Source organism: Mustelus asterias, unplaced genomic scaffold, assembly GCF_964213995.1.
Source record: "Mustelus asterias unplaced genomic scaffold, sMusAst1.hap1.1 HAP1_SCAFFOLD_318, whole genome shotgun sequence".
Taxonomy (NCBI): Eukaryota; Metazoa; Chordata; class Chondrichthyes; order Carcharhiniformes; family Triakidae; genus Mustelus; species Mustelus asterias.
This window is the reverse complement of record NW_027590280.1, coordinates 497,791-525,668: the sequence shown is the minus strand read 5'-3', so window position 1 is coordinate 525,668 and position 27,878 is coordinate 497,791. Positions and strand designations below refer to the sequence as shown.

Here is a 27,878-nt window from a genome sequence, read left to right as displayed (position 1 = left end):
AAATGGAAAAGGTTCAGAAGGGAGAGAAGAAAGAGGAGGAAAAGAGATTCCTTGATGTCCTGACACAGAAGAACATCAAGCTTTCTGAGCGATGTCTGATACCAATTGCGCAGTTCCCCAAGGTAAGGGTCTCTGATGCTCTGTATGGGGCTTAGTTTAGAGTTTAAACTGTGCAATTCTGATGCTTTGGTGACAGAGATTTAGATTTGGCAGTGGGAGTGAGATTTATACTTGTCAATGTGACTTGCCATTCATTTTAAGGCAAGGATGGATAAATTTTTGAACAGTAAAGGAATTAAGGCTTATGGTGAGCGGGCGGGTGAGTGGAGCTGAGTCCACGAAAAAATCAGCCATGATCTTATTGAATGGCGGGGCAGGCTCGAGGGGCCAGATGGCCTACTCCTGCTCCTAGTTCTTATGTTCTTATTTACATTGCTGCAGAGGAAAGCAGTGTGCACTCTGCCTCCAATGTTGTGCAGTATAATTGTGCTCGGTTTTGGTTGCACTGGTAGTGCTACTAAACAGCGTTCTCGTATTGTGGCTTTTGGGGTGGGGGGGCATTGTGCTTCAGGTACTCTATCAGAATATGTGGAGCACAAGAGGGTGAGAGCATTGTGCCATTGGTTTGAAAGGGTGTGACATTTCCAAAACCCCTGCTTAAATTTAACTTGTGAGCTTCCAGTAAAGGCTACAGTACCAATTCTTTTTAGACTGGTGACAGACATTAAGACCCTGGGGATTCAGGGAGCACTGACTGAATCCTGACTCCCAGTAAAATGCTGCATCGGTGGTAGTATACTATCTCATGTTGTGGCATTAGTCCAAAATTGTGTAACACTTACCCTGTATCCACTCGTGCCATGGTGCACATGCATAGAACATGTGCTTGATCTTTGACCGTGCTTCAGAGGGGGAAATAAGTATAAATTAATCCCAAACTTGGCTTTAAAGTTAAGCTGTTACAATTGTGAAGTTGCTGCACAATATACCTGTGGCCATGTCTCAAAACAGGCTGAATTTTGGGAGCTTGCTGCATCTGGAATAAAACTTGGTAAATCTTTTCCTCTTTCCCCACTCAATGCCCAAATGTTTCAAGATGAGGGTGGGGGAAAGCAATGATGTAGACAACATTTTTCAGTTGGTCTGTCACGTAAGCTTCATGTGGATAGTTGTTTGTTATATTCTAAGTGGCACAGTGTTAGCTCTGCTGCATCACAGCGCCAGGGACCTGGGTTCGATCCCTGGCTTGGGTCACAAGGTTTGCATGTTCTTCCCGTGTTTGCGTGGGTTTCCTCCGGGTGCCCCGGTTTCCTCCCACAGCCTGAAAGAAGTGCTGGTTGGGTGCATTGACCCAAACAGGCGCTGGAATGTGGTGACTAGGGGAATTTCACTAACTTAATTGCAGTGTTAATGTAAGCCTTACTTGTGACTAATAAATAAACTTTAAACTTTAAGTTGGGTGGTTTAAAGAAAAGAGAGTTTCATGAATTTAGCATCTTTCTCACAAATACTTTTTGAAATGCAATCTTTGGTTGTAATGCAGTACTGTATTAATTTGCAATGCTTTTACAGTTCAACTTTGTAGGGAAACTGCTTGGACCTAGAGGAAATTCATTAAAGAGGCTACAGGAAGAAACTGGCACAAAAATGTCAATCCTTGGAAAAGGTTCGATGAGAGATAAGTCTAAGGTATGCAAACTGTGTTGAAACGGTATGACTTAGTCAATGTATAATCTGAGTGGAATTGCGGTGGGTTAGAAAGGTTGTGCGCCAGTTGAATCCTATAGAATCTGGTCAGTGAGAGCATTTTATCCAAGCTGCTGAAGTTCATCTCCATGTGGTTGGATACAACTGTTCCTGTCGAATGGTTAGCACATTTTTACATAAACTTGTCAAATCTTTAGTTCAGATGGTGTGAACAGTGAGTTGGTGTTACAATATTGCAGGCATGAGAATGAATGTATTTCATGTCTCTGCATATGATTCGGGGCTATTTGCAGAGAGAATAGATGGTGTCACGGTTGATCTCCATTTGACGATGAGTTCCGATCTCAGTGAGAACATATGAACAAGGAGCAGAAGTGGGCCATCTGGCCCCTCGAGCCTGCCCCGCCATTCAATAAGATCATGTCTGATCTTTTTGTGGACTAGTTCACTTATCTGCCCACTCACCATAACATTGGACCGGATGGGATGTACCCCAGGTTACTGTGGGAGGCGAGGGAGGAGATTGCGGAGCCTTTGGCGATGATCTTTGCATCGTCGATGGAGACGGGAGAGGTTCCGGAGGATTGGAGGATTGCGGATGTGGTCCCTATATTCAAGAAAGGGAACAGGGACAGCCCGGGAAATTACCGACCGGTGAGTCTAACCTCAGTGGTTGGTAAGTTGATGGAGAGGATCCTGAGAGACAGGATTTATGATCATCTAGAGAAGTTTAGTATGATCAAAAGTAGTCAGCACGGCTTTGTCAGGGGCAGGTCGTGCCTTACGAGCCTGGTTGAGTTCTTTGAAAATGTGACCAAGCACATTGACGAAGGAAGAGCGGTGGATGTGGTCTATATGGACTTCAGCAAAGCGTTCGATAAGGTCCCCCATGCAAGACTTCTTGAGAAAGTGAGAGGGCATGGGATCCAAGGGGCTGTTGCCTTGTGGATCCAGAACTGGCTTGCCTGCAGAAGGCAGAGAGTGGCTGTGGAGGGGTCTTTCTCTGCATGGAGGTCAGTGACCAGTGGAGTGCCCCAGGGATCTGTTCTGGGACCCTTGCTGTTTGTCATTTTCATAAATGACCTGGATGAGGAAGTGGAGGGATGGGTTGGTAAGTTTGCTGACGACACCAAGGTAGGTGGTGTTGTGGATAGTTTGGAGGGATGTCAGAAGTTGCAGCGAGACATAGATAGAATGCAGGACTGGGCGGAGAAGTGGCAGATGGACTTCAACCCGGATAAGTGTGTGGTGATCCATTTTGGCAGATCCAATGGGATGGAGCAGCAGTATAAAATGAAGGGTACCATTCTTAGCAGTGTAGAGGATCAGAGGGACCTTGGGGTCCGGGTCCATAGGACTCTTAAATCGGCCTCGCAGGTGGAGGATGCGGTCAAGAAGGCGTATGGCGTACTAGCCTTCATTAATCGAGGGATTGAGTTTAGGAGTCGGGAGATAATGCTGCAGCTTTATAGGACCCTGGTTAGACCCCACTTGGAGTACTGCGCGCAGTTCTGGTCACCTCATTACAGGAAAGATGTTGAAGCCATTGAAAGGGTGCAGAGGAGATTTACAAGGATGTTGCCTGGATTGGGGGGCATGCCTTATGAGGATAGGTTGAGGGAGCTTGGTCTCTTCTCCCTGGAGAGACGAAGGATGAGAGGTGACCTGATAGAGGTTTACAAGATGTTGAGGGGTCTGGATAGGGTGGACTCTCAGAGGCTATTTCCAAGGGCTGAAATGGTTGCTACGAGAGGACACAGGTTTAAGGTGCTGGGGGGTAGGTACAGGGGGGATGTCAGGGGTAAGTTTTTCACTCAGAGGGTGGTGGGTGAGTGGAATCGGCTGACGTCGGTGGTGGTGGAGGCAAACTCGTTGGGGTCTTTTAAGAGACTTCTGGATGAGTACATGGGATTTAATGGGATTGAGGGCTATAGATAGGCCTAGAGGTGGGGATGTGATCGGCGCAACTTGTGGGCCGAAGGGCCTGTTTGTGCTGTGGCTTTCTATGTTCTATGTTCTAACTCTTAATTCCTTTACTGTTCAAAAATCTATCCATCTTTGCCCTAAAAACATTCAACGAGGTAGCCTCAACTGTTTCACTGGGCAGGGAATTCCACAGATTCACAACCCCTTGAGTGAAGAAGTTCTTCAAACCAACTTTTTGCGATTCAGGCACAAGGACACCCAGGTCCCTCTGCACAACAGCATGCTGCAAATTTTTACCATTTAAATAATAGTCCATTTTGCTTGTACTCCTACCAAAATGGATTACCTCATTACCAATGTTGTACTCCACCTGCCAGACCCTTGCCCACTCACTTAGACTATCTATATTCCTTTTCAGACGTTCAGTGTCCTCTACACTTTGCTTTACCACTCATCTTAGTGTCATCTGCGAACTTTGACACTCTACACTTGGTCCCCAACTCCAAATCACCTATGTAAATTGTAAACAATTGCGGTCCCAACACTGATCCCTGAGGCACACCACTGGTCACTGATCGTCAACCAGAAAAACACCCATTTATCCCCATTCTTTGCTTTCTGTTAGTTAACCAATCCTCCATTCATGCTAATACATTACCTGTAACACCGTGCACCTTTATTGTACGCAGCAGCCTTTCATGAGACACCTTGTCAAATGCTTTCTGGAAATCCAGATACACCACACCCACCATTTCCCCGTTGTCCACTACGCTCGTAATGTCTTCAAAGAATTCCAGTAAATTAGTTAAACATGACCTGCCTTTCATGAACCCATGTTGCATCTGCCCAATGGGACAATTTCTATCCAGATGTCTCGCTATTTCTTCCTTGAGAGATTCAAGCATTTTCCCCCGCCACAGAAGTTAAGGTGACCCGCCTTTTGTCTACGTCCTTTTTTAAACAGTGGCATCACATTTGCTGTTTTTCAATCTGGAACCACCCCAGTGTCCAGCGAATTTTGGAAAATTACCACTAGTGCATTTGCTATTTCTCCCACCATCTCTTTTAGTACCTGGGATGCATTCCATCAGGGCCTGGAGACCTGTCTAACTTTAGCCCCATTAGCTTGTCCAACACTACCTCTTTAGTGACAATGATCGTTTCTAAGTCCTCACCTGCCATAGCCTCCTTGTCATCAATTTTTGGTATGTTATTTGTGTCTTCCACTGTGAAGATCGGCACAAAATCCCTGTTCATAATATAGTTTGTTTAATAATAGTTTGTCTTGTAAATGTGAAAAGAGAGGGGCAAATCAGTCTAGGTTCTGATCACTGATTTATTGCGCACACCCCCAGTTCAGATCAGGACTTAATTTGATCGTGTTTTCTTCTAAGAGTGAATTGCATATTGAAGAACAGTAATCATTTGTATGTGATACCAAAGTTGGCTGTTGTTCGTGGGCCTGTAGTCTGGCAGAAGAACCTATTTTACAGTAACAGATTCCTTAGATCCGTGAAATGGTTTATCGTATCATTGTCAAGATTGTCAACAAATCATAGCAACTTGACATCTGATCAGTGCTAGTACTTGTCGTGTTAAATAAAATGTTTTTTCCTTTCCGTCTAATCAGGAAGATGAGCTTCGTAAAGGAGGGGAAGCTAAATACGCACACCTGAACAATGACCTGCATGTTCTTGTTGAAGTTTTTGCACCCCCAACTGAGGCCTATTCACGAATGTACCATGCCATGGAGGAGCTTAAAAAATTCCTTATTCCTGTGAGTGCCTTTTTTTAAATCTTGGTAGTCAGATTCAGTTTCCAAATGTCAACTTCACTCCCTTTCCCCAGTGCACTGATCCCAAGATGGAGTGAATCAGTGAAAGGAAGTGGTTGTGCCTTTAGCTGATTGTAGTCCTGAGCTGTAATGGTCAATGATTGAAATGTGATGCGAGTACAGTGCACTTCTCAATTGCATCCATTTGAGTTTGATTTCCACGTGTAAAATGCCTTGGGTAACCTGAAAATCAGATGTAGATTTATACAAGTAGGATAAATGCAGAAAAGCTCTTGACTTGAACATTGTGCAGATATATCACACTCAAGGAACCAGTAGGACAGTTATTTCCTTACCCAATTACAGAGTCTGTTAAATATGCAATTAATAACTTTTCACTTCATTACAAAGGGGTGCAGAAAGAGGACATTCGGCCCATCAAGTCTGCACCGACCACAATCCCAACCAGGCCCTACCCCCACATCCCTACATATTTACCCACTAATCTCTCTAACCTACGCATCTCAGGACACTAAGGGGCAATTTTTAGCATGGCCAATCAACCTAACCCGCACATCTTTGGACTGTGGGAGGAAACCGGAGCACCCGGAGGAAACCCACGCAGACATGAGGAGAATGTGCAAACTCCACACAGACAGTGACCCAAGCCGGGAATCGAACCCAGGTCCCTGGAGCTGTGAAGCAGCAGTGCTAACCACTGAGCTGCCGTGCCGCCCATTTGTGTTTCACTGCCTGTAGTCTCCTAGCTGTAGGACTGCAGGCCTATGACCAAAGCAAAGTTCTGTCTTTACTGTACATTTCAACCTGAGAATAAGGACATTGCAACATCAACTTTGCTAGTTTGTACACAGTTGTGGACAGTACTGGGTATGAGCCATATCCCCATGTGGCGGGGACCCAGTCAAGTCGTATTGCAGCAGGGATGAGGATTTCATCCCATCTGTTGGACTGGAGCAAAATATTTAGATCAAGTTTGTGTTAATGGGAATTGGAAGTTTAATTAAAAGTCTTCAAGATTGTCTGTTTCTTGCAATTCCATTGCTTGAATAACAGATAAGTGTTTTATAAACAAGGAGGCTGCTGTTATGCGTGTTTTCTCTTCTTTGTCTGTTTTCTCCACTACGGTCTGAAATGTGAGAGAGTTGGAACTTGCTTTCCGGGAGTCGGACAGATTGATGTCTGCGGGTATCGAGACTGTGCAAGGATTATGTCAATTCCCTGTCCATCCACCATTTCATGCCCCCATGCCAAAACCCCAAACACTCGAGGAGGAAAAAGTGAGGAGTTACTGTCATTGGACTGAGCTGGTCTCATCAGTGGAATATATACATGTTTCAGTTTGTTGAGTTAATTTTATTCAGAAACAGAGCAGTCCTCTCTATTCTAAAGTGGCTGCTGTAATGAACATTCATGAAATTCCTAAACATCGGAAGAACAAGGGTGGAGTTCAGTTTTCTGCTGTTTCTCAAAAAGTCTATTGTCTGACAGCCCATCAGATTCGAGAGAGAGATTTCAAAAAATGCATTGGATGTCTAATGGAGTGGCTGTGTAACACATTGAGAAAGCAATGGGGCACACTCTACACCGTGAGTTTTAAGACTCAGCATGTCATCTCCTGCTCTAACCTTCAAAGCAATGTAAACCTTGGTTCCTTTAAACTTGCGTTTAGAAGCTTTTAGAAATTTATCTTGATATTGCTTTAATCACTGGAGAGAAACTTTAAGAATGCTTCAGTGCCAAGGGATCTGGCTGTCCTTGTGTGTGAAACTAATATGCAGGTACAGCAGCTAATAAGGAAGGCAAATGAAATTTTGGCATTTAGAGTCTAGAGGTAAGGAAGCTGCACGAGGCATTAGTGAGACTACACTTGGAGAATACTCCAGGTATAATACAGAATTACTTGAGGATGGATGTAGTTGCTATGGAGACACTTCAGAGGAGCTTTATTCGATTGATTCCAGGGATGAGTGATTTGTCTTAAGAAAAGTTGAGCAGTTTAGGCCTATACCCTGTAGAGTTTAGAAGAATGGGGGAGATCTGATTGAGGTATATAAGCTGCTGAACAGATAGGGTAGACGTAGAGTGTTTCCTCTTGTTGGACAATCTAGAACCAGAGGTCATATTTTTAGGATAAGGGGTAGCAGATTTAAAACAGAAATGAGAGGAAACAACTTCTCTCAAGAGGTTGATAGTCTGGAATTCACTAGACCAGACTGCAGTGGATGCTGGGACATTGAGTAAGTTTAAGGAGATAGAGATTTTAAATTAGTAATGGGTCAAAGGGTTATGGTGAAAAGGCAGGAAAGTGGAGTTGAGGCTGAGACACAGTCAGCCATGATTGTATAGAATGGCAGAGCAGGCTGGAGGAGCTGAATTGCTGATTCCAGCTCTTGGTTCTTGTGTCCGAGAATGAAATGTTGGTTGACTAGGATTATAATCCTGGAGGGGACTTGCATGCGCAATTATAGTTGTCATGGTTTACGGGCTAATCGGTGAATGCTGAAATTGAAGATAAAGCAGCTGTTGATTTTTAGAATTCAGCATAATGTATTCTGTTCAGAGTTTCTGCAATGATTATTCAAACCAATCCCCTGGTGTGCATGACCTGTTTGGCCTGAGGCTCCCAGCATTTGTAAAGTGTTTTTTATAGGGTGCGAGCTTTAAAATGGAAGCATATGTTCACAAAGTTGTTGACAGTTTTGAATGTTCTGATTTATAAGGATATAAAAATAGGAGGGATAGCCTCTTCAAGCCTGCTCCACTATTCAATCAAATGGATGATCACCTACCCCAGAATTCCTTAATTTCTAAATTTCAATAATCTCTAGTTTAAAATAATCAGTGACCACAGCTCTCTGGTGCATAGAATTCCAAAAATTAAGAACCCTCTCATGAAGAACTTTCTCTCCTTCAGTCCCAAATGGCTAACCCCCAGCTAGGGGAAACACTCTCCCAACACCTCCTCTATCAGGTCCCTTAAGGATTTTATCTTTCAATTAGCTAACCCTCATTTTTCTACATACAGGCGGAATATAGGCCTAGTCTACTCGATCTCTCCTTGTGTCATCCTCAGAATTAATCTAGTAAGCCTTCGTTATACTTGCTCTAAGACAATTATATCCTTCCTTAAGTGGGGTGACCAACATTGCACACCGTGCTCCAGCAATGGTGTTTTCATTTTTGTGCTCCAGTCTCTTTTTTTAATAAAGGTTAATCTGCCTTTTGATTTCCTAATTGCTTGCTGTACCTGCATATTAACTTTCTGACACAAGAGAAGACAAATATGAGCAAGAGACGTTAAAATTATTAACTATAAACCTGTAGGCTCGCCTGTGGGAGAGGTTAAAGTGGCCAATAGATCCAGCCGCAGGAATGTAGGCAGGAGAGAAAAGAACATACAGCCTGAGAAAATACTGAGCGCTCTGATAGAACAGGCACGGGATTAAAAAATGAATCATGCAAGTTGTGGTGTTGAAAGGCTGCTGGAACATGGATAATTATAAATACAGAAAAATAATTATGTAATCACTTTAACAGGACTACAATGATGAAATAAGACAGGAGCAGTTAACTGAGCTGGCATATTTGAATGGTGGACAAGAAACATCTCGTGGGAGAGGTGTACGTGGCCGTGGAGCTCCACCTGTACCACTTGCAAGGTAAAGCTTCCAGAATGGTTGGGTTGAAAAAAGAGCATCTGAAATATAGATCCACCTCCCTGCAGAGCTCACTGATCAGGTGTACGAGTCAAAGCTTGTTTTCCCCACCCCTCAAATCCGCCACTGATTCCTTAGTGTAGGCATACTGAACTGTACCATTTCAGAAGCTGGCTCACTTTAAATCAGCTAACCTTACACAAAGGGGATCAAACTTGGGGTCATCGTGGTTTGTTTTGCTTTGTGACACCCTAAACACTTTAGTCACTTCATTCTCAAATTCTGAAAAATGTTTCACTTTGCACCCTCAGAAGCCTCCTGAAAGGCTCTTCAACGTACACTTTTATTCTCCCTTCCTGCTTATCAACACGAGATTTAACAGAAAATAAACTTACATAGAATGTCCCTCCCTGCAGCACATTGGATTGTATTGTCTGTGGAGATGTTTGCTGATGACAAATGGAAGTATCGTCCCAGAGTTAGGTCTGTGTGGATCAAATCCCCATCTTTTCAACTACAATTTAAGGATATTGAATTGCATATCGGTGCATTCAGTCTTGCCAAGAGTCATTCATCAATGTGTTTTAAGTGGAATCTCAGCTTTTAACGGTGCAATGTTCTATTGCATCACTGAATCTTATTTTGCATCAAGACACTTAAAGATCTCCAGGAATATTTCCCACTGTTACGGTGATATAAATTTCTTGAATGCTTCCAGGCTTTGTATTTTGTCTGTCACTCCTTGTCCTCATGCGTATGAGCCAGTTTACTTGTCTAGCCTTCCATCTAGGTCTGCATTTTACCCCACACTAGAGATTTCACTTTCTCACATAAGAGTGAACAAAGAGAACAAAGAACAATACAGCACAGGAACAGGCCCTTTGGCCCTCCAAGCCCGCGCCGCTCCCTGGTCCAAACTAGACCATTCTTTTGTATCCCTCCATTCCCACTCCGTTCATATGGCTGTCTAGATAAGTCTTAAACGTTCCCAGTGTGTCCGCCTCCACCACCTTGCCTGGCAGCGCATTCCAGGCCCCCACCACCCTCTGTGTAAAATATGTCCGTCTGATATCCGTGTTAAACCTCCCCCCCTTCACCTTGAACCTATGACCCCTCGTGCTTCTGAGCAGTTAGAATCCTGACTTGACTCTGTATATAAGCCTAATATAAACGCCATTAATTCAGTGTCACTAATTGTACCACAATATTAAGTGTGCAGGAAGATGAATTGAGCAGATAGCACTCACTTTAGAGAGGTTGCATTGACAGCACCGCATATTAACCCCTGCCTGATAAAGAGGATGTCAGTCACTTGCAAACAATAGCATTCTCATGAATTTTTTTCTAAGTCCTGAACTGCTGGATTTTGCTGATGAAAGCTTTGAAGCATCATCTATGTTTATTTGGACTTGTAATAAAATAAGATTTACTTTGCACATTGAGAAACCGACTGGCAAGTCATTGTCAGTGTCATGTCTTCCTTTCTAGGGGCCGTGGTGCAGCGCCACCACCACCTTCCCCTCAGTATGGACCACGAGGTGCAATGACACGTGGAGCAGCTGTCAGAGGAGCACCTGGAGGACGCAGGGAAGTGGCAAGTGGGCGTGGTGCCACACCAGCGCAAAGGGGTGCCCCAGCACCTCGTGCTCGGGGTGCACCTGCAGCATACAGACAGGCGCTGCACCCTCCACCTGCTCAAGAGAGCTATGATGACTATGTAAGTGCATTTGAACTGTATTGTGTGTGGCGAGGATGCATCTCTTGTATAGTGTGGGGGCATTTGGGGTCTATGTGTAGTCCATCAGATATTCCAATGGGTAAATTTGAGATAAAAACCAAAAGTATTGCGAAAAACCTGCTGGGTCTGGCAGCTTCTGAGGAGAGAAACAGAGTTAATATTTTGGGTTCAATATGACTCCTCTTCGGAACCCAATAAATTGGAGATCGGGCCTGTGATCTTGACTTGCTATTGAAGTATCATGTATTACCATGCCGGCATGGGATGAATTGCCATTCTGTATTGCATTGGATTGAGAGTTTAAATAATGCTTAAAATGGAAGCTGTAATTCTTTTGAGAAGATACTGAACACTCATGTTTTTGGGCAAGTCTGCAATGCTACATTTGAAGTAAAACCAGCAGTCTAGTTCGTTTGGTGTTGCTCATCTGACACAACTGATCTGGCAAACAATATTTAAAAGTATACAGGTGGAAAATCTAGTTTGTTTTTAAAATAATATTTGGTGTGCGAAAGCAATGCCATGGCCTGTGCAGAATTTCTTGGTTTGCATACAAGCAGTTGCTTTGGTTGTTGCTGGTCCTGAGTAAGACCATAAGACCATAAGACATAGGAGCGGAAGTAAGGCCATTCGGCCCATCGAGTCCACTCCACCATTCAATCATGGTTGATTTCAACTCCATTTACCCGCTCTCTCCCCATAGCCCTTAATTCCTCGAGAAATCACGAATTTATCAATTTCTGTCTTGAAGACGCTCAACGTCTCGGCCTCCACAGCCCTCTGTGGCAATGAATTCCACAGACCCACCACTCTCTGGCTGAAGAAATTTCTCCTCATCTCTGTTCTAAAGTGACTCCCTTTTATTCTAAGGCTGTGCCCCCGCGTCCTAGTCTCCCCTGTTAATGGAAACAACTTCCCTACGTCCATCCTATCTAAGCCGTTCATTATCTTGTAAGTTTCTATCAGATCTCCCCTCAACCTCCTAAACTCCAATGAATATAATCCCACGATCCTCAGACGTTCATCGTATGTCAGGCCTACCATTCCTGGGATCATCCGTGTGAATCTCCGCTGGACCCGCTCCAGTGCCAGTATGTCCTTCCTGAATATATTTGAGATTAATCTTTGTAGTAAATTCGTCTTTGGGTGCTCTGTAGTTTTAAATAGTTATGCTGGAGCCTAAACCCCCTTGTGTAATATTGAATAGCTCTACACAGTAGCATTGCAGATATTTAATTATGAAAGAACTCGCTCTGACTTGGAGTTTCTGACGCAAACTGTTTTTCATTCTGTAAGGGGAGTGAAGACTGCTCATGAAAATAAATTACTCTTGTTAAATCAGTAATGATGAATGTTGTGAATATGTTGGTAGAAGTAACTGAGAATTTCTATTAAAATATTACAGGGCTATGATGATGGATACGCAGAGCAAAATTATGATGGTTATGAAAACTATTATGATCAGTCCCAGGGGTAAGTAGAGTTTGCAGAGGTAATGAATGATCTTCAGTAGAAGTTTTTTAATAAATTCATGATTCATCCCATTTAATAGGAATTACTCATTTAATAGGAATTACAATTGTTGGTATTTCAGTTTTGTAGGTTGCAAATTGTAGAGTTTGGGTCTTCTTTCATTGTAATTGATAACTTGCCAACAGGGACATGTTAATCTAATGTAAACTAATTACCGGCACACAAGTGTGGATTCGTATGATTTCATAAAACAATGTTTGTGTTGCAGTGATGCAGGCTATCTAAGACTGACTGCAGTAGGCAAACAGCTCATCAATGAAATTCCTACCCCAAGCCTGTCTATTCAAATATTTGATAGGGCGGCACGGTAGCACAGTGGTTAGCACTGCTGCTTCACAGCTCCAGGGTCCCGGGTTCGATTCCCGGCTCGGGTCACTGTCTGTGTGGAGTTTGCACATTCTCCTCGTGTCTGCGTGGGTTTCCTCCGGGTGCTCCGGTTTCCTCCCACAGTCCAAAGATGTGCGGGTTAGGTTGATTGGCCAGGTTAAAAATTGCCCCTTAGAGTCCTGGGATGTGTAGGTTAGAGGGATTAGCGGGTAAATATGTGGGGGTAGGGCCTGGGTGGGATTGTGGTCGGTGCAGACTCGATGGGCCGAATGGCCTCCTTCTGCACTGTAGGGTTTCTATGATTTGCATATAGTTCTCCAGAAAGCTATTGCAATCTGTTGCTACATGGTTCTGAGTCAGGACCATGGTTCTGGGTTGAAGGTGTTGTCTCTTGTCTGACTGCAATACAAATCGCCGTGGAAGCACAGCGCAGCTGGTTGAAAATTGTAGACATGGGTACTCCCCCCTCGTTGTCTTAGACATGGGTACTCCCCCTTGTCTTAGACATGGGTACTCCCCCCTCATTGCCTTAGTAGAACAGAGGTGAAAAATGCATAAGTGGGATTTTGATTATGGTTGGGATTGGTTCTGCATTTTTGTGGTCTGCACTATATCCTCCAGCCTTTGAAGGGGGAAAAGCTGTTTAAACATAACCATGGATTTTGTCATGGCATATTATCCATTTAATGCGGAACCAAGAAACTAAATGAGTTGCTTAAAAATATGTGCACTCAGCAAAGATTTAAACACCACGCCTTGTGACAGTTTTAAAAATATTTTTTTTCTGCAGTGACGCTGAATATTTTGACTATGGACATGGAGAAGTGCAGGAAACTTATGAAGATTATGGTGAGTGAATGGGAGTTATCCCATTGGAACTGGTCCAATGCTGCATTGATTGTATGCATTTAAAAGTGAGAGTCATAATTGATTTTTCTACCACATTGTTGTAAACCAGTTATATGATTGCTAGGCAACTGAAGTGAATTACTACTTTGTTGAAAAAGTTTGCATGTGATCTACTGAGGTTTTTATTACAAGTTGTATCAAGAGTAGCTCCTGTCTGATCAGCGGTGGCTGACCCGCGATTTGAGGGTTGCATCTGCTCAGCATTGTCTGTTGCTGCCATGGGTCTTCATGTGACTGAACAGGCCAATTCTCAATCCACAGGTCTTTGGACACGGGACAGGATTTCCCACGGGAGATTGGGATCCGGAGTGCAGGATTTGCTTCCTTATCTTTCCTGCTCTGCCTCCATTCTGCCTCTTTGTTAAGACATTGTGATTCAAAGCATAATGCTTCAGAATGGACATATTGTCGTCACTTTGAACGATTGCTAGCAAGCTCCTCCCAATCATTAATACCAATGCTACTGTGCTTCAAGGGGAGTTTCAGAGAATCTTTGAAATGTTTTCTTTGTCCTCCCCAGAAAGATGGCCTTCTGGGAGTTGAGAATGGGACCTAATGGAGAGGAAGTTTTTAGAAACATAGAAAAACTACAGCACAATACAGGCCCTTCAGCCCACAAAGTTGTGCCGAACATGTCCCTACCTTAGCGATTACTAGGCTTACCTATAACCCTCTATCTTACTAAGTTCCATGTACTTATCTAAAAGTCTCTTAAAAGACCCTATCGAATCCGCCTCCACCACCGTTGCTGGCAGCCCATTCCACGCACCCACCACCCTCTGAGTGAAAAACTTACCCCTGACATCTCCTCTGTACCTACTCCCCAGCACCTTAAACCTGTGTCCTCTTGTGGCAGCCATTTCAGCCCTAGGAAAAAGCCTCTGACTGTCCACTCGATCAATACCTCTCAACATCTTATACACCTCTTATCAGGTCACCCCTCATCCTTCGTCCCTCCAAGGAGAAAAGGCCGAGCTCACTCAACCTATCCTCATAAGGCATGCTCCCCAACCCAGGCAACCTCCTTGTAAATCTCCTCTGCACCCTTTCTATGGCTTCCACATCCTTCCTGTAATGAGGTGACTAGAACTGAGCACAGTACTCCCAAGTGGGGTCTGACCAGGGTCCTATATAGCTGCAACATTATCTCACGACTCCTAAACTCAATTCCTCTACTGATGAAGGCCAGTACACCATACGCCTTCTTAACCACAGCCTCAACCTGCACAGCTGCTTTGAGCGTCCTATGAACTCGGACCCCAAGATCCTTCTGATCTTCCACACTGCCAAGAGTCCTACCATTAATATATTCCGCCATCCTATTTGACCTGCCAAAATGAACCACCTCACACTTATCTGGGTTGAACTCCATCTGCCACTTCTCCACCCAGTCTTGCATCCTATCAATGTCTCACTGCAACTTCTGACATCCCTCCACACTATCCACAACACCTCCAACCTTTGTGTCATCAGCAAACTTACCAACCCATCCCTCCACTTCCTCATCCAGGTCATTTATAAAAATCACAAAGAGTAAGGGTCCCAGAACAGATCCCTGGGGCACTCCACTGGTGACCGACCTCCATCCAGAATATGACCCATCTATAACCACTCTGCCTTCTGTGGGCAAGCCAGTTCTGGATCCACAAAGCAATGTCCCCTTGGATCCCATGCCCCCTCAATTTCTCAATAAGCCTTGCATGGGGCACTTTATGGGCACTTGCATGGGAGTCTTTTAAGGAGCAGTTGATAGGACTGGAGGACAGTCATGTGCCTGTAAAGAGGAAGGATAGGAAAGGTAGGATTCGGGAGCCGTGGATAGAAGACAGAAGGTAACAGTGGAGGGGTCTTTTTCCGGTTGGAGGTCTGTGACTGGTGGTGTTCCGCAGGGCTCTGTACTGGGACGTCTGCTGTTTATGATGTATATAAATGATTTGGAGGAAGATGTAGCTGGTGTGATCAGTAAGTTTGCGGACGACACGAAGATTGCTGGAGTTGCTGATAGTGATGAACATTGTCAGAGAATACAGCAGGATATCGATAGGCTGGAACATTGGGCGGAGAAATGGCAGATGGAATTTAATCCAGATAAATGTGAAGTGATGCATTTCGGTAGATCTAATGTAAGGGGGAGCTATACAATAAATGGCAGAACCATCAGGAGTATAGACACACAGAGGGACCTGGGTGTACAAGTCCACATATCCTTAAAGGTGGCAGCACAGGTGGAGAGGGTGGTGAAGAAGATATATGGCATGCTTGCCTTTATTGGACGGGGCATAGAATATAAAAGTTGGCATATGATGTTGCAGCTGTATAGAAGGTTGGTTAGGCCACATTTGGAATACTGCGTCCCGTTCTGGTCGCCACACTACCAGAAGGATGTGGAGGCTTTGGAGAGAGTACAGAAAAGGTTTACCAGGATGTTGCCTGGTATGGGAGGGTCTTAGCTATGGGGACAGATTGGGTAAACTGGGGTTATTCTCACTGGAAAGACGGAGGATGAGGAGTGACCTAATAGAGGTGTATAAAATTATGAAGGGCATAGATAGGGTGAACAGTGGGAAGCTTTTTCCCAGGTCAGAGGTGACGAACACAAGGGGTCACGGGTTCAAGGTGAGGGGGGCAAGGTTCAACACAGATGTCAGGGGGATGTATTTTACACAGAGGGTGGTGGGGGCCTGGAATGCACTGCCAAGCAAGGTGATTGAGGCGGACACGCTGGGATCGTTTAGGACTTATCTAGATAGCCACATGAACAGACTGGGAATAGAGGGATACAAATGAATGGTCTAGTTGCGCACATAAGCGGCGTAGGCTTGGAGGGCCGAAGGACCTGTTCCTGTGCTGTATTGTTCTTTGTTCTTATCAAATGCCTTGCTGAAGTCCATATTTACTACATCTACTGCTCTTCATCAATGTGTTTAGTCACATCCTCAAAAAACTCAATCAGGCTCGTAAGGCATGATCTGCCTTTGACAAAGCCATGCTGACTATTCGTAATCATATTATACCTCTCCAAATGTTCATAAATCCTGCCTCTCAGGATCTTCTCCATCAACTTACCAACCACTGAGGTTAGACTCACTGGCCTATAATTTCCAGGGCTATCTCTACTCCCTTTCTTGAATAAAGGAACAACATCCGCAATCCTCCGGAACCTCTCCCGTCTCCATTAATGATGCAAAGATCATCGCCAGAGGCTCAGCAATCTCCTCCCTCGCCTCCCACAGTAGCCTGGGGTACATCTCATCCGGTCCCGCCGACTTATCTAACTTGATGCTTTTCAAAAGCTCCAACACATCCTCTTTCTTAATATCTACATGCTCAAGCTTTTCAGTCTGCTGCAAGTTTGCACTACAACCACCAAGATCTTTTTCCATAGTGAATACTGAAGCAACGTATTCATTCAGTACCTCTGCTGTTTCTTCCGGTTCCATACAAACTTTTCCACCATCACACTTGATAGGTCCTATTCTTTCACGTCTTATCCTCTTGCTCTTCACATACTTGTGGAATGCCTTGGGGTTTTCCTTAATCCTGCCTGCCAAGGCCTTCTCATGACCCCTTCTGGCTCTCCTAATTTCCTTCTTAAAATCCTTCCTATTAGCCGTATACTCTTCAAGATCTCTAACATTACCTGGCTCCCTGAACCTTTTGTAAGCTTTTATTTTCTTCTTGACTAGATTCAGTACAGCCTTTGTATACCACAGTTCCTGTAACCTACCATAACTTCCCTGTTTCATTGGAACGTTGCTATGCAGAACTCCAGACAAATATTCCCTGAAAATTTGCCACATTTCTTCTGTACATTTTCCTGAGAAAACCTCTTTCCAATTTAAGCCTCCAATTTCCTGCCTGGTAGCCTCATAATTCCCCTTACTCCAATTAAACACTTTTCTAACTTGTCTGATCCTATCTCTCTCCAATGCTATGGTAAAGGAGATAGAATTATGATCACTATCTCCAAAATGCTCTCCCACTGAGAGATCTGACACCTGCCCAGGTTCATTTCCCAATACCAAATCAAGTACAGCCTCTCCTCTTGTAGGCTTATCTACATACTGTGTCAAGAAACCCTCCTGAACACACCTAACAAACTCCTCCCCATCTACACCCCTTACTCTAGGGAGATTCCAATCAATATTTGGAAAATTGAAGTCTCCCATCACGGCCACTCTGTTATTACACCTTTCCAGGATCTGTTTCCCTATCTGCTCCTCAACATCCCTGTTACTATTGGGCGGCCTATAGAAAACACCCAGTAAAGTTATTGACCCCTTCCTGTTCCTAACCTCCACCCACAGAGACTCCGTAGACAATCCCTCCATGGTGTCCATCTTTTCTGCAGCCGTGACACTATCTCTGATCAACAGTGCCACTCCCCCACCTCTTTTGCCCCCCTCCCTGTCCCTTCTGAAACATCTGAAACCCGGCACTTGAAGTAACCAGTCCTGTCCCTGAGTCATCCAAGTCTCTGTAATGGCCACCACATCATATTTCCAAGTACTGTTCCACGCTCTAAGCTCATCCACTTTGTTCACAACACTCCTTGCGTTAAAATAGACACATCTCAAACCTTCGGTCTGAGCGCTCCCCTTCTCTATCACCTGCCTATCCTCCCTCTCACACTGTCTACAAGCTTTCTCTATTTGTGAGCTAACCTCCTCTCTCCCAGTCACTTCAGTTTGATTCCCAGCCCCCAACCATTCTAGTTTAAACTCTTCCCAGTAGCCTTAGCAAACCTTCCCGCCAGGATATTGGTCCCCCTGGGATTCAAGTGCAACCCGTCCTTATTGTACAGGTCACACCTGCCCCAAAAGAGGTCCCAGTGATCCAGAAACCTGAATCCCTGCCCCCTGCTCCAATCCCTCAGCCACGCATTTATCCTCCACCTCACTCCATTCCTACTCTCACTGTCGCGTGGCACAGGCAGCAATCCCGAGATTACTACCTTTGCAGTCCTTCTCAACTCCCTTCCCAACTCCCTTTCAGGACTTCTTCCCTTTTCTTACCCATGTCATTGGTACCAATATGTACCACGACATCTGGCTCTTCTCCCTCCCACTTCAGAATATCTTGGACGGGATCAGAAACATCCCGGATCTTTGCACTAGGGAGGCAAACTACCATCCGTGTTTCTTGACTGCGTCCACAGAATCGCCTGTCCGACCCCCTCACTATAAGAGCCCCCTATCACTACTGCCTTCCTCCTCCTTTTTCTACCCTTCTGAGCTACAGGGCACTGGGGTACTCTCTAGTACCTGACCTTTCCCCTAACTGTGACCCACTTGTCTGCCTCCCATGGCCCCGGTGTGACCACCTGCCTGTAACTCCTCTCTATCACCACCTCGTTCTCCCTGACCAGACGAAGGTCATCGAGCTGCAGCTCCAGTTCCCTAACGTGGTCCCTTAGGAGCTGCAGCTCGACGCACCTGGCGCAGATATGGACGTCCGGGAGGCTAGGAGACTGCAGGACCTTCCACATCCGACACCGAGAACAGCAAAATGGCCTCACACTCATAATTCCCCCTTTCTTCAAATAACACAGGAAAAACTAAGAACTAAACCTACCCTGCCTCACCTGTTCCTGCCTAAGCCTGTTGAGCCAAAGCCCTTCAGCCTTCACTCTGCTACCTGCTCACTCTGCTGCCCGCAGGATAGAGCAGCCTGCTTTTCAAAGGTGAAAAAAAACTTCCCAGGTGTCACTGGGGCCTACTTCCGGTTTAACCCTCCCAACTGCCTTAGAGAAAAAAGCACTCCAAAAATAGAGTAATTTAAAAACACCTCTTACCCATTAGCTCTCCTCTCCTGAAAACACCACTCTAGCTGCTCCACTGGAACAATGAGCTTTTGGTGGGAATTCTGCCTGAATATTTGTGGGATTGGCTTCAAGAAGAACACAAGTTTGTTTGACCATCCTCCCATTGAACCTGGAGGATGGGGTGGAGGAATTGTTCGTGGAATCTCACTTTCACACACAGGTTTTGCTGATACAGTCTAGCTCTCATCGCAGGACAGGAATGCGACTTTGCACATTATAACCTTAGTTGACTTGTGGTCTTTGTTGTCAAATACTTACTGCTGTGGTTTGTAGAAGGCCGAGCTGGCACTGCTGGCCGGTGTGGGATCTCCTCGTCAATGGTGTCCTTTAAGAGAGGTGGCTACCAAGGTCTGGGAAATGCTCAACATTTACCCGATTCTCTCCTTCAACATGTATGGGAGCTGGAATATTTAGCTGATCAGGTATGGGTTGATATGAGTTTTGTTTTAGCAATACCCAAGGACAGTTTTGGCATAGGGGGCATGGTTAGTAAGTTTGCAGATGACACCAAGATTGGTGGCATGGTGGACAGTGAAGAAGGTTATCTCCAATTGCAGTGGGATCTTGATCAATTGGGCCAGTGGGCTGACTAATGGCAGATGGAGTTTAATTTAGACAAATGCGAGGTAATGCATTTTGGTAGATTGAACCAGGGCAGGACTTACTCAGTTAATGGTAGGGTGTTGGGGAGAGTTACAGAACAAAGAGATCTAGGGGTACATGTTCATAGCTCCTTGAAAGTGGAGTCACAGGTAGACAGAGTGGTGAAGAAGGCATTCGGCATGCTTGGTTTCGTCGGTCAGAACATTGAATACAGGAGTTGGAACTGTGTGCAATTCTAGTCACCCTATTATAGAAAGGATATTATTAAACTAGAAAGAGTGCAGAAAAGATTTACTAGGATGCTACCGGGACTTGATGGATTGAGTTATAAGGAGAGGCTAAATATACTGGGACTTTTTTCTCTGGAGCGTAGGAGGCAGAGGGGTGACCTTGTAGAGGTCTAAAAAAAAATGAGGGGCATAGACAAGGTAGATAGTCAATATCTTTTCCCAAAGGTAGGGGAGTCTAAAACTAGAGGGCATAGGTAAGTGGAGAGGGGAGAGATACAAAAGTGTCCAGAGGGGCAATTTTTTCACACAGGGTGGTGAGAGTCTGGAACAAGCTGCCAGTGGTAGTAGTAGAGGTGGCTACAATTTTATCTTTTAAAAAGCATTTAGTTACATGGGTACGATGGGTATAGAGGGATATGGGCCAAATGCGGGCAATTGGGATTAGCTTAGGGGTTTTAAAAATAAAATAAGGGCGGCATGAACAAGTTGGGCTGAAGGGCCTGTTTCCATGCTGTAAACCTCTATGATTCTATGTAACACGAATGCAGTGAATTGAATTTTTTACCAAATGATCAAATCACCATGACTTCCAAAGAGGGGCTGCATTTGGTCTTTAAGCATAACTTGTATAAATGTGTAAGACCATGGGGGTGGCTTATAATACTTGACAGCCAATTATCTACTTTTTGGAATGTCGTTTCTGTTGTAATATGGTGACCAAAGTGTACCCAGCAAAATTCCCACAGACGGCAATGTGATCGCTGGATATTTTTTTAATGATGCTGATTGAGGGATAAATGTTGGCCATGATACTGGGGATGTCTTGTACTGAGTCGCTGTGGGTGGAACTCAGAAACAGGAAGGGTGCAGTCACTATGCTGGGGGTGTACTACAGACCACCCAACAGCCCACGGGAAGTGGAGGAAAGGATATGTCAGGAGATTCTGGATAGGTGCAGAAAAAATAGGGTTGTTGTAGTGGGGGACTTTAATTTCCCTGGCACAGACTGGAAAGTGCTTAGAGCTGGGGGTCCGGACGGGGAGGAATTTGTAAAATGCGTACTGGAAGGTTCTTTGGAACAGTATGTAGATAGCCCGACGAGAGAGGGGGCTATACTGGACCTAGTTCTGGGAAATGAGCCCGGTCAGGTCGTCAAAGTTTTGGTTGGGGAACATGTGGCAAATAGTGACCACAACTCTGTTAACTTTAGGATAGTAATGGACAAGGATGAGTGCTGTCCTACGGGCAGGGTGCTAAATTGGGGGAAGGCTAACTATAGCCGGATTAGGCAGGAATTGGTGGATGTTGATTGGGAGAGGATGTTCGAGGGTAAGTCCGCGTCTGGCATGTGGGAGTCTTTTAAGGAACTATTGATAAGGCTGCAGGATAGGCATGTGCCTGTAAAAAGGAAAGATAGGAAAGGTAGGATTCGAGAGCCGTGGATAACCAGGGAAATTGAGGATCTGATTAAAATGAAAAGGGAGGCGTACGTTAAGTCCAGGCAACTGAAAACAGATGGAGCTCTGGAGGAGTACAGAGAGAGTAGGAAAGAACTCAAACGGGGATTTAGAAGGGCAAAAAGAGGTCACGAGATGTTCTTGGCAGGCAGGATTAAGGAGAATCCTAAGGCATTCTATTCATACGTTAGGAACAAAAGAGTTGTCAGGGAGAAAATCGGACCTCTCGGACAAAGGAGGGGAATTATGCTTAGAACCCAAGGGAATAGGGGAGATCCTAAATGAATACTTTGCATCGGTATTCACGAAGGAGAGGGGCATGTTAACCGGGAGTGTCTCGGAGGGAGGTGTTGACCCGTTAGAGAAAATCTCCATTACAAGAGAGGAAGTGTTAGGTTTTTTAGGGAACATTAAAACTGACAAAGCCCCAGGGCCTGATGGCATCTATCCTCGACTGCTCAGGGAGACGAGAGATGAAATTGCTGGGCCTCTGACGGAAATCTTTGTCGCTTCTTTGGACACGGGTGAGGTCCCTGAGGATTGGAGGATAGCGAATGTGGTGCCGTTGTTTAAGAAGGGTAGCAGGGATAACCCGGGAAATTGTAGGCCGGTGAGCTTGACGTCCGTGGTAGGGAAGCTGTTGGAGAGGATTCTTAGAGACAGGATGTATGTGCATTTAGAACGGAACAATCTCATTAGTGACAGACAGCATGGTTTTGTAAGAGGGAGGTCATGCCTTACAAATTTGGTGGAGTTTTTTGAGGAAGTGACAAAAACGGTTGATGAAGGAAGGGCCGTGGATGTCGTCTATATGGATTTCAGTAAGGCATTTGACAAAGTCCCACATGGCAGGTTGGTTAAGAAGGTTAAGGCTCATGGGATACAAGGAGAAGTGGCTAGATGGGTGGAGTACTGGCTTGGCCATAGGAGACAGAGGGTAGTGGTCGAAGGGTCTTTTTCCGGCTGGAGGTCTGTGACCAGTGGTGTTCCGCAGGGCTCTGTACTAGGACCTCTGCTATTTGTGATATATATAAATGATTTGGAAGAAGGTGTAACTGGTGTTATCAGCAAGTTTGCGGATGACACGAAGATGGCTGGAATTGCGGATAGCGAAGAGCATTGTCGGGCAATACAGCAGGATATAGATAGGCTGGAAAATTGGGCGGAGAGGTGGCAGATGGAGTTTAATCCGGATAAATGCGAAGTGATGCATTTTGGAAGAAATAATGTAGGGAGGAGTTATGCAATAAATGGCAGAGTCATCAGGAGTATAGAAACACAGAGGGACCTCGGTGTGCAAGTCCATAAATCCTTGAAGGTGGCAACACAGGTGGAGAAGGTGGTGAAGAAGGCATATGGTATGCTTGCCTTTATAGGACGGGGTATAGAGTATAAAAGCTGGAGTCTGATGATGCAGCTGTATAGAACGCTGGTTAGGCCACATTTGGAGTACTGCGTCCAGTTCTGGTCGCCACACTACCAGAAGGACGTGGAGGCGTTAGAGTGCAGAGAAGGTTTACCAGGATGTTGCCTGGTATGGAGGGTCTTAGCTATGAGGAGAGATTGGGTAGACTGGGGTTGTTCTCCTTGGAAAGACGGAGAATGAGGGGAGATCTAATAGAGGTGTACAAGATTATGAAGGGTATAGATAGGGTGAACAGTGGGAAGCTTTTTCCCAGGTCGGAGGTGACGATCACGAGAGGTCACGGGCTCAAGGTGAGAGGGGCGAAGTATAATTCAGATATCAGAGGGACGTTTTTTACACAGAGGGTGGTGGGGGCCTGGAATGCGCTGCCAAGTAGGGTGGTGGAGGCGGACATGCTGACATCGTTTAAGACTTACCTGGATAGTCACATGAGCAGCCTGGGAATGGAGCGATACAAACGATTGGTCTAGTTGGACCAAGGAGCGGCACAGGCTTGGAGGGCCGAAGGGCCTGTTTCCTGTGCTGTACTGTTCTTTGTTCTTCTTTGTTCTTTTGTCTTCCCTGCTCATCTTTAACATCCACCTGATCAGGCAGGTGGGACCTCTGTTTCATGTCTCATTTATAAGACAGTACCCCCAACAGTGCACTGTTCCCTCAGTACTGCACTGGGGTATCAGCCTTTATTTTGTCCTCCTCTCTCTTGAAGCCCTGGAGTGGGACTTGAACCTGAAATATGATTGAGAGGAGAGAGTGTGACAGCTGAGCCAGGGCTGTGACGAGGCTTGATGTTCAAACTGTTGAATTATTCTGTTTCTCTTGGTGCTCTGTTGCTGCGACTGACTCATTATTGCAGATCTCCCCTTCCCCCAATGAAATGTGAGCAAGTTTCCCAGCTCCATCAAATCACCTGAAACCATGGGAGTGGAGTGATGGTACAATGTCCTTCAGAGTTGTTGCATTGGAACAAGAGTAGGCCATTTAGCTGGTTCTGCAATTAAATTAGAACACGGCTGATCTGTATCCCCACTCCTTTTACCCAAGAAGAGTTATCAATCTTTGCCCTAAAATTTAAGTGATCCAAATGTGTGGGAGCTCGATATAGTGCAGTAAAGTCCCACCATTCACACCTTGCAAGCAGTGAAATTGTGCACAGACACTTTTTACAATGGGATGCAATTAGACCAGTTCCAACCATCCTAAAATTTGACATGTAGAAACAACCAAAGACAGTCAGAACTATGCTCTTAACAAAATTTACTGGAGAAACCGGGTGCTCCGGTTTCCTCCCACAGTCCAAAGATGTGCGGGTTAGGTTGATTGGCCATGCTAAAAATTGCCCCTTAGTGTCCTGAGATGCGTAGGTTAGAGGGATTAGTGGGTAAAATACGTAGGGATATGGGAGTGGGGCCTGGGTGGGATTGTGGTCGGTGCAGACTCGATGGGCCGAATGGCTCCTTTCTGTACTGTAGGGTTTCTATGATTCTATGAAATTGTTTAATAAAACAAGAACAACGTTGAATAAGCAAAATACTGTGGGTGTTGAGATCCGAGACAAACAGAATGCTGGGAAAACTCAATGTCTGGCAGTGTCTGTAGGGAGAGAGTTAATGTTGCAAGTCTGTTTGACTCTTCACAACAATATTTAGTTTGCCATACTTGCTTGAGAGTGAAAGTGGACTGTGATCAGGCATTAGATTGCAGCAGGGAAGGTCCAAATGCAGACAATGCTTGCACAGTGCGTACTTGCTACTGTGGGAAATAGGTCATGGATGTATTAAGCTTCATTTAGGCAGTTTTTTCTGTATTTTCTGAAGTTGGCATGTATTTTTTAATGTTTAAAAGCTCGGATAAGTGAACGTTTGGGCCCACAATGGGTGTATGAAATTTTTGCATGGATCAGCAAATTTACAAAAGAGAAAATCTCAAATGGTGGGGCTTTACTCTACCTACCTGGATCAGCAAATTTCTGTGTAGGAATTTGTTTGTTTTCGATACACAACATCCATGCTGCTGCCCTGTTCCCGTGTTGTTTCTACATTTGGGCAAGAGCCTCTGCTCTCGATTTTGGATATTACCGGACCACTGATTGGATTTGCTGAGGGATGTGTTCACAGTCACGATTGGGATCTAGTATTCACCTAATATTGTTTAGATTGCAATTGTGTTTGGAAGTACTTGTGATTGAATGTTGTGGGATGCAGGTCCTAATTGTGACCATGTTCACCTGGTTTGGAAATCTAAAGCATAAATGGGAATGTTGATTGTTTCTGCAAAGCAGGGGAGTGAATGATGCAGTCGGAATGCAGCTACTTTTCTGAATTGCTGCTCACTATTGAGAGCATAAACTGAGAAGAAATTATTTTATTTTTTAGTTCATTAGTCACAAGTACGGCTTACATTAACACTGCAATGAAGTTACTGTGAAATTCCCCTAGTTCCACACTCCAGCGCCTGTTTGGGTCAATGCACCTAACCAACACGTCTTTTGGACTGGGAGAAAACCAGAGCACCTGGAGGAAACCCGTGTAGACTCCACACAGACAGTGATCCAAGCTGGGAATCGAACCAGGATCCCTGGCGCTGTGAGGCAGCAGTGCTAGCCACTGTGCCACCGTGCCGCCCCTGTGCGGTGTGGGGAACCTCACTCAGATGATTTCATTTTCTGGGAAAGGCTGTAGTAAAAGAATAAATTGCCAAGTTTAGCTATAATCAAATTGATTTCAGCAAAGTGTAATGTGGGGGTAATTGTTAGCTAATGAACTGAAATTGTCAGTGATGCCCTGTAACAGAATTTTACTCCAATCAAATCTTAAAGCTGACTTTATTGTGGTGGCTCGCGCGGTTCAGAAATGTATAATATTGGATGTGATTCTCTGATAGGACCGCACGTCCTGAACAATCCTGAGTGCTGAGAATTACACAACCAATCAATTTGTCAGTTGGGCTCACAATGTGGCTTGCTCATAGCTACATATATTCATATGCCCTCTTCAGGAATATGTCCAGACATTGCACCACCTTGAATAAACAGAAGCTTGGACTCCCTGGTATCTTTGCCATGGCAACATCTCAGTCAATTAGAGCCAACTTGCCAGTCACTTGGTATCTCTTCTCGTACAATCGTTGTTCCTCTGAAATTTGGCATTTTTGTTAGTCCTGGAATTGTGTTTTCAATTTGCCTTGAGACTTCTGAGTAATTGAATTGAACAGTGACACTGAGCTGTGAAGTCCTGAGGCAGCCTTGGATCCTATCGCTAATTCTCCTCCCTTCTTCCCCATGTGGTCAGAATTATGTGCAACTGTGCTGCACCTTTTCATTGATCATTTGCTCAATGTGTGGCTATCGGAGATCATATTCAGCTGGCCCATTTCAATTTCTTTCTTTCTGCAACAAGAGGGATGGGTAAACATCGAGTTTGATTTTTCCACTAATTCTTTCTGTTTCCTTCCCCAGTGAGTGAGTGTGCGTGTCCAGTTTGTGTCCCAGCAGAATTGTTCTGGCATTTTTCTTGCCCACTTTGCTGTACTTGCGTTAAGACTAAAAGATAATCACAATCCAATGCTGATCAACTTGATTGCAGGGTTACAGAGTTGAAGATGATATGGCCCAGGCTCCAGAGTGTCATACTCAACTTTTAGTATTCAACAATAGTGTGTTTTATTGTATCTCAGCATTTATTACGAGTGTGCTTCAAGTCAAGCAATGGTAGAGGTATATGCAATACAGCTGTACCATTGTAGCTTATAGAACTTGCTCTTCAAGTACTGGTCTGTGTTTAATGCAAAACTGTTAATTTTTTTCTGTTACAGGACAGGAGGATTGGAATGCAGGGAGGGCAAGCCTGAAGGCACCAGCAAGGCCACTCAAGGGAATGTACAGAGACCATCCCTATGGGAGATACTAATTCTGGCCTCTGACCATGTGTGCTTCCTTATAAATTGCTTCAATCTTCTGTGGTCACCATCTTGTTATCAACTGTGAGACAAGTAATAGTCCATTTGTTTTCTACTTTGGACATTTATTGGGCAGACTGGTTTATGTACATGTTTAGATAACTAAACCCATGGTAGTGCAACTTTGGCATGATATGTTTCAATAAATTAGAGGGCAGCAAGTTCTAGCTAAACCCATATGATTAGATTGCTTTGTTTTGTTTTTATATTGTTGGCGCATCTGTCAATTTACATGTACCTGTAAAGATGGCTTTTATTTGCCATTTGAATTTAATTCTGCTATGTAGGTATTTTTAGACTTGTTTACCATGACTTATTTCTGTTAATTATGTACAATGTTTAAATGATCTTCAAAGTTGCAGAATCCCATTGGATTACATGAGCTGCATTTTAAATCAGTCAAATCGAATCTTCACATTCCATTCACTCTCTGCTTCCTTACCAATTTGATTTTTATTTGAGATGTTTTGCTGGTCATTTTGCTACTATCGACATGTCTTTAGTTTTGGGGGCACAGTATGAATTTAGTGTTTTTAACCCAATTGGGCAATGCTTCATTGTCACTTCCAAACAAGGGAAGTAAATATTTAGAATTTTATAAAAGGATGTTGTGTACATTTGATTTGATTTTTTTTTTTGAAAGGCCCCTTTGAGGTTGGCATGGTTTTTTTTTTTAAGAAGAGTCCCTACAAGCAAAGATGTTAGTTCTGATGGTGAAAGCTGATTTGTCACCATAGCAAATGACTTTTTAAAATTTTGCTCAGAATTTGCAAAGAAGGCAAGCCACAATCCT

At 44.5% G+C, this 27,878-nt stretch overlaps 1 protein-coding gene across 1 annotated transcript; it reads left to right on the top strand.

Annotated features, from left to right (window-relative positions):
• LOC144486347 (KH domain-containing, RNA-binding, signal transduction-associated protein 1-like) lies at nt 1-27,758 on the top strand (the record flags this gene model as incomplete). Its single annotated transcript, XM_078204380.1, has 8 exons — nt 1-122; nt 1,573-1,689; nt 5,264-5,410; nt 8,966-9,087; nt 10,573-10,801; nt 12,228-12,295; nt 13,473-13,531; nt 26,942-27,758. Coding segments are annotated over 8 exons (959 nt in total), but the record flags the coding sequence as incomplete, so codon positions are not given.
• Between the last annotated feature and the right edge of the window lie 120 nt (nt 27,759-27,878).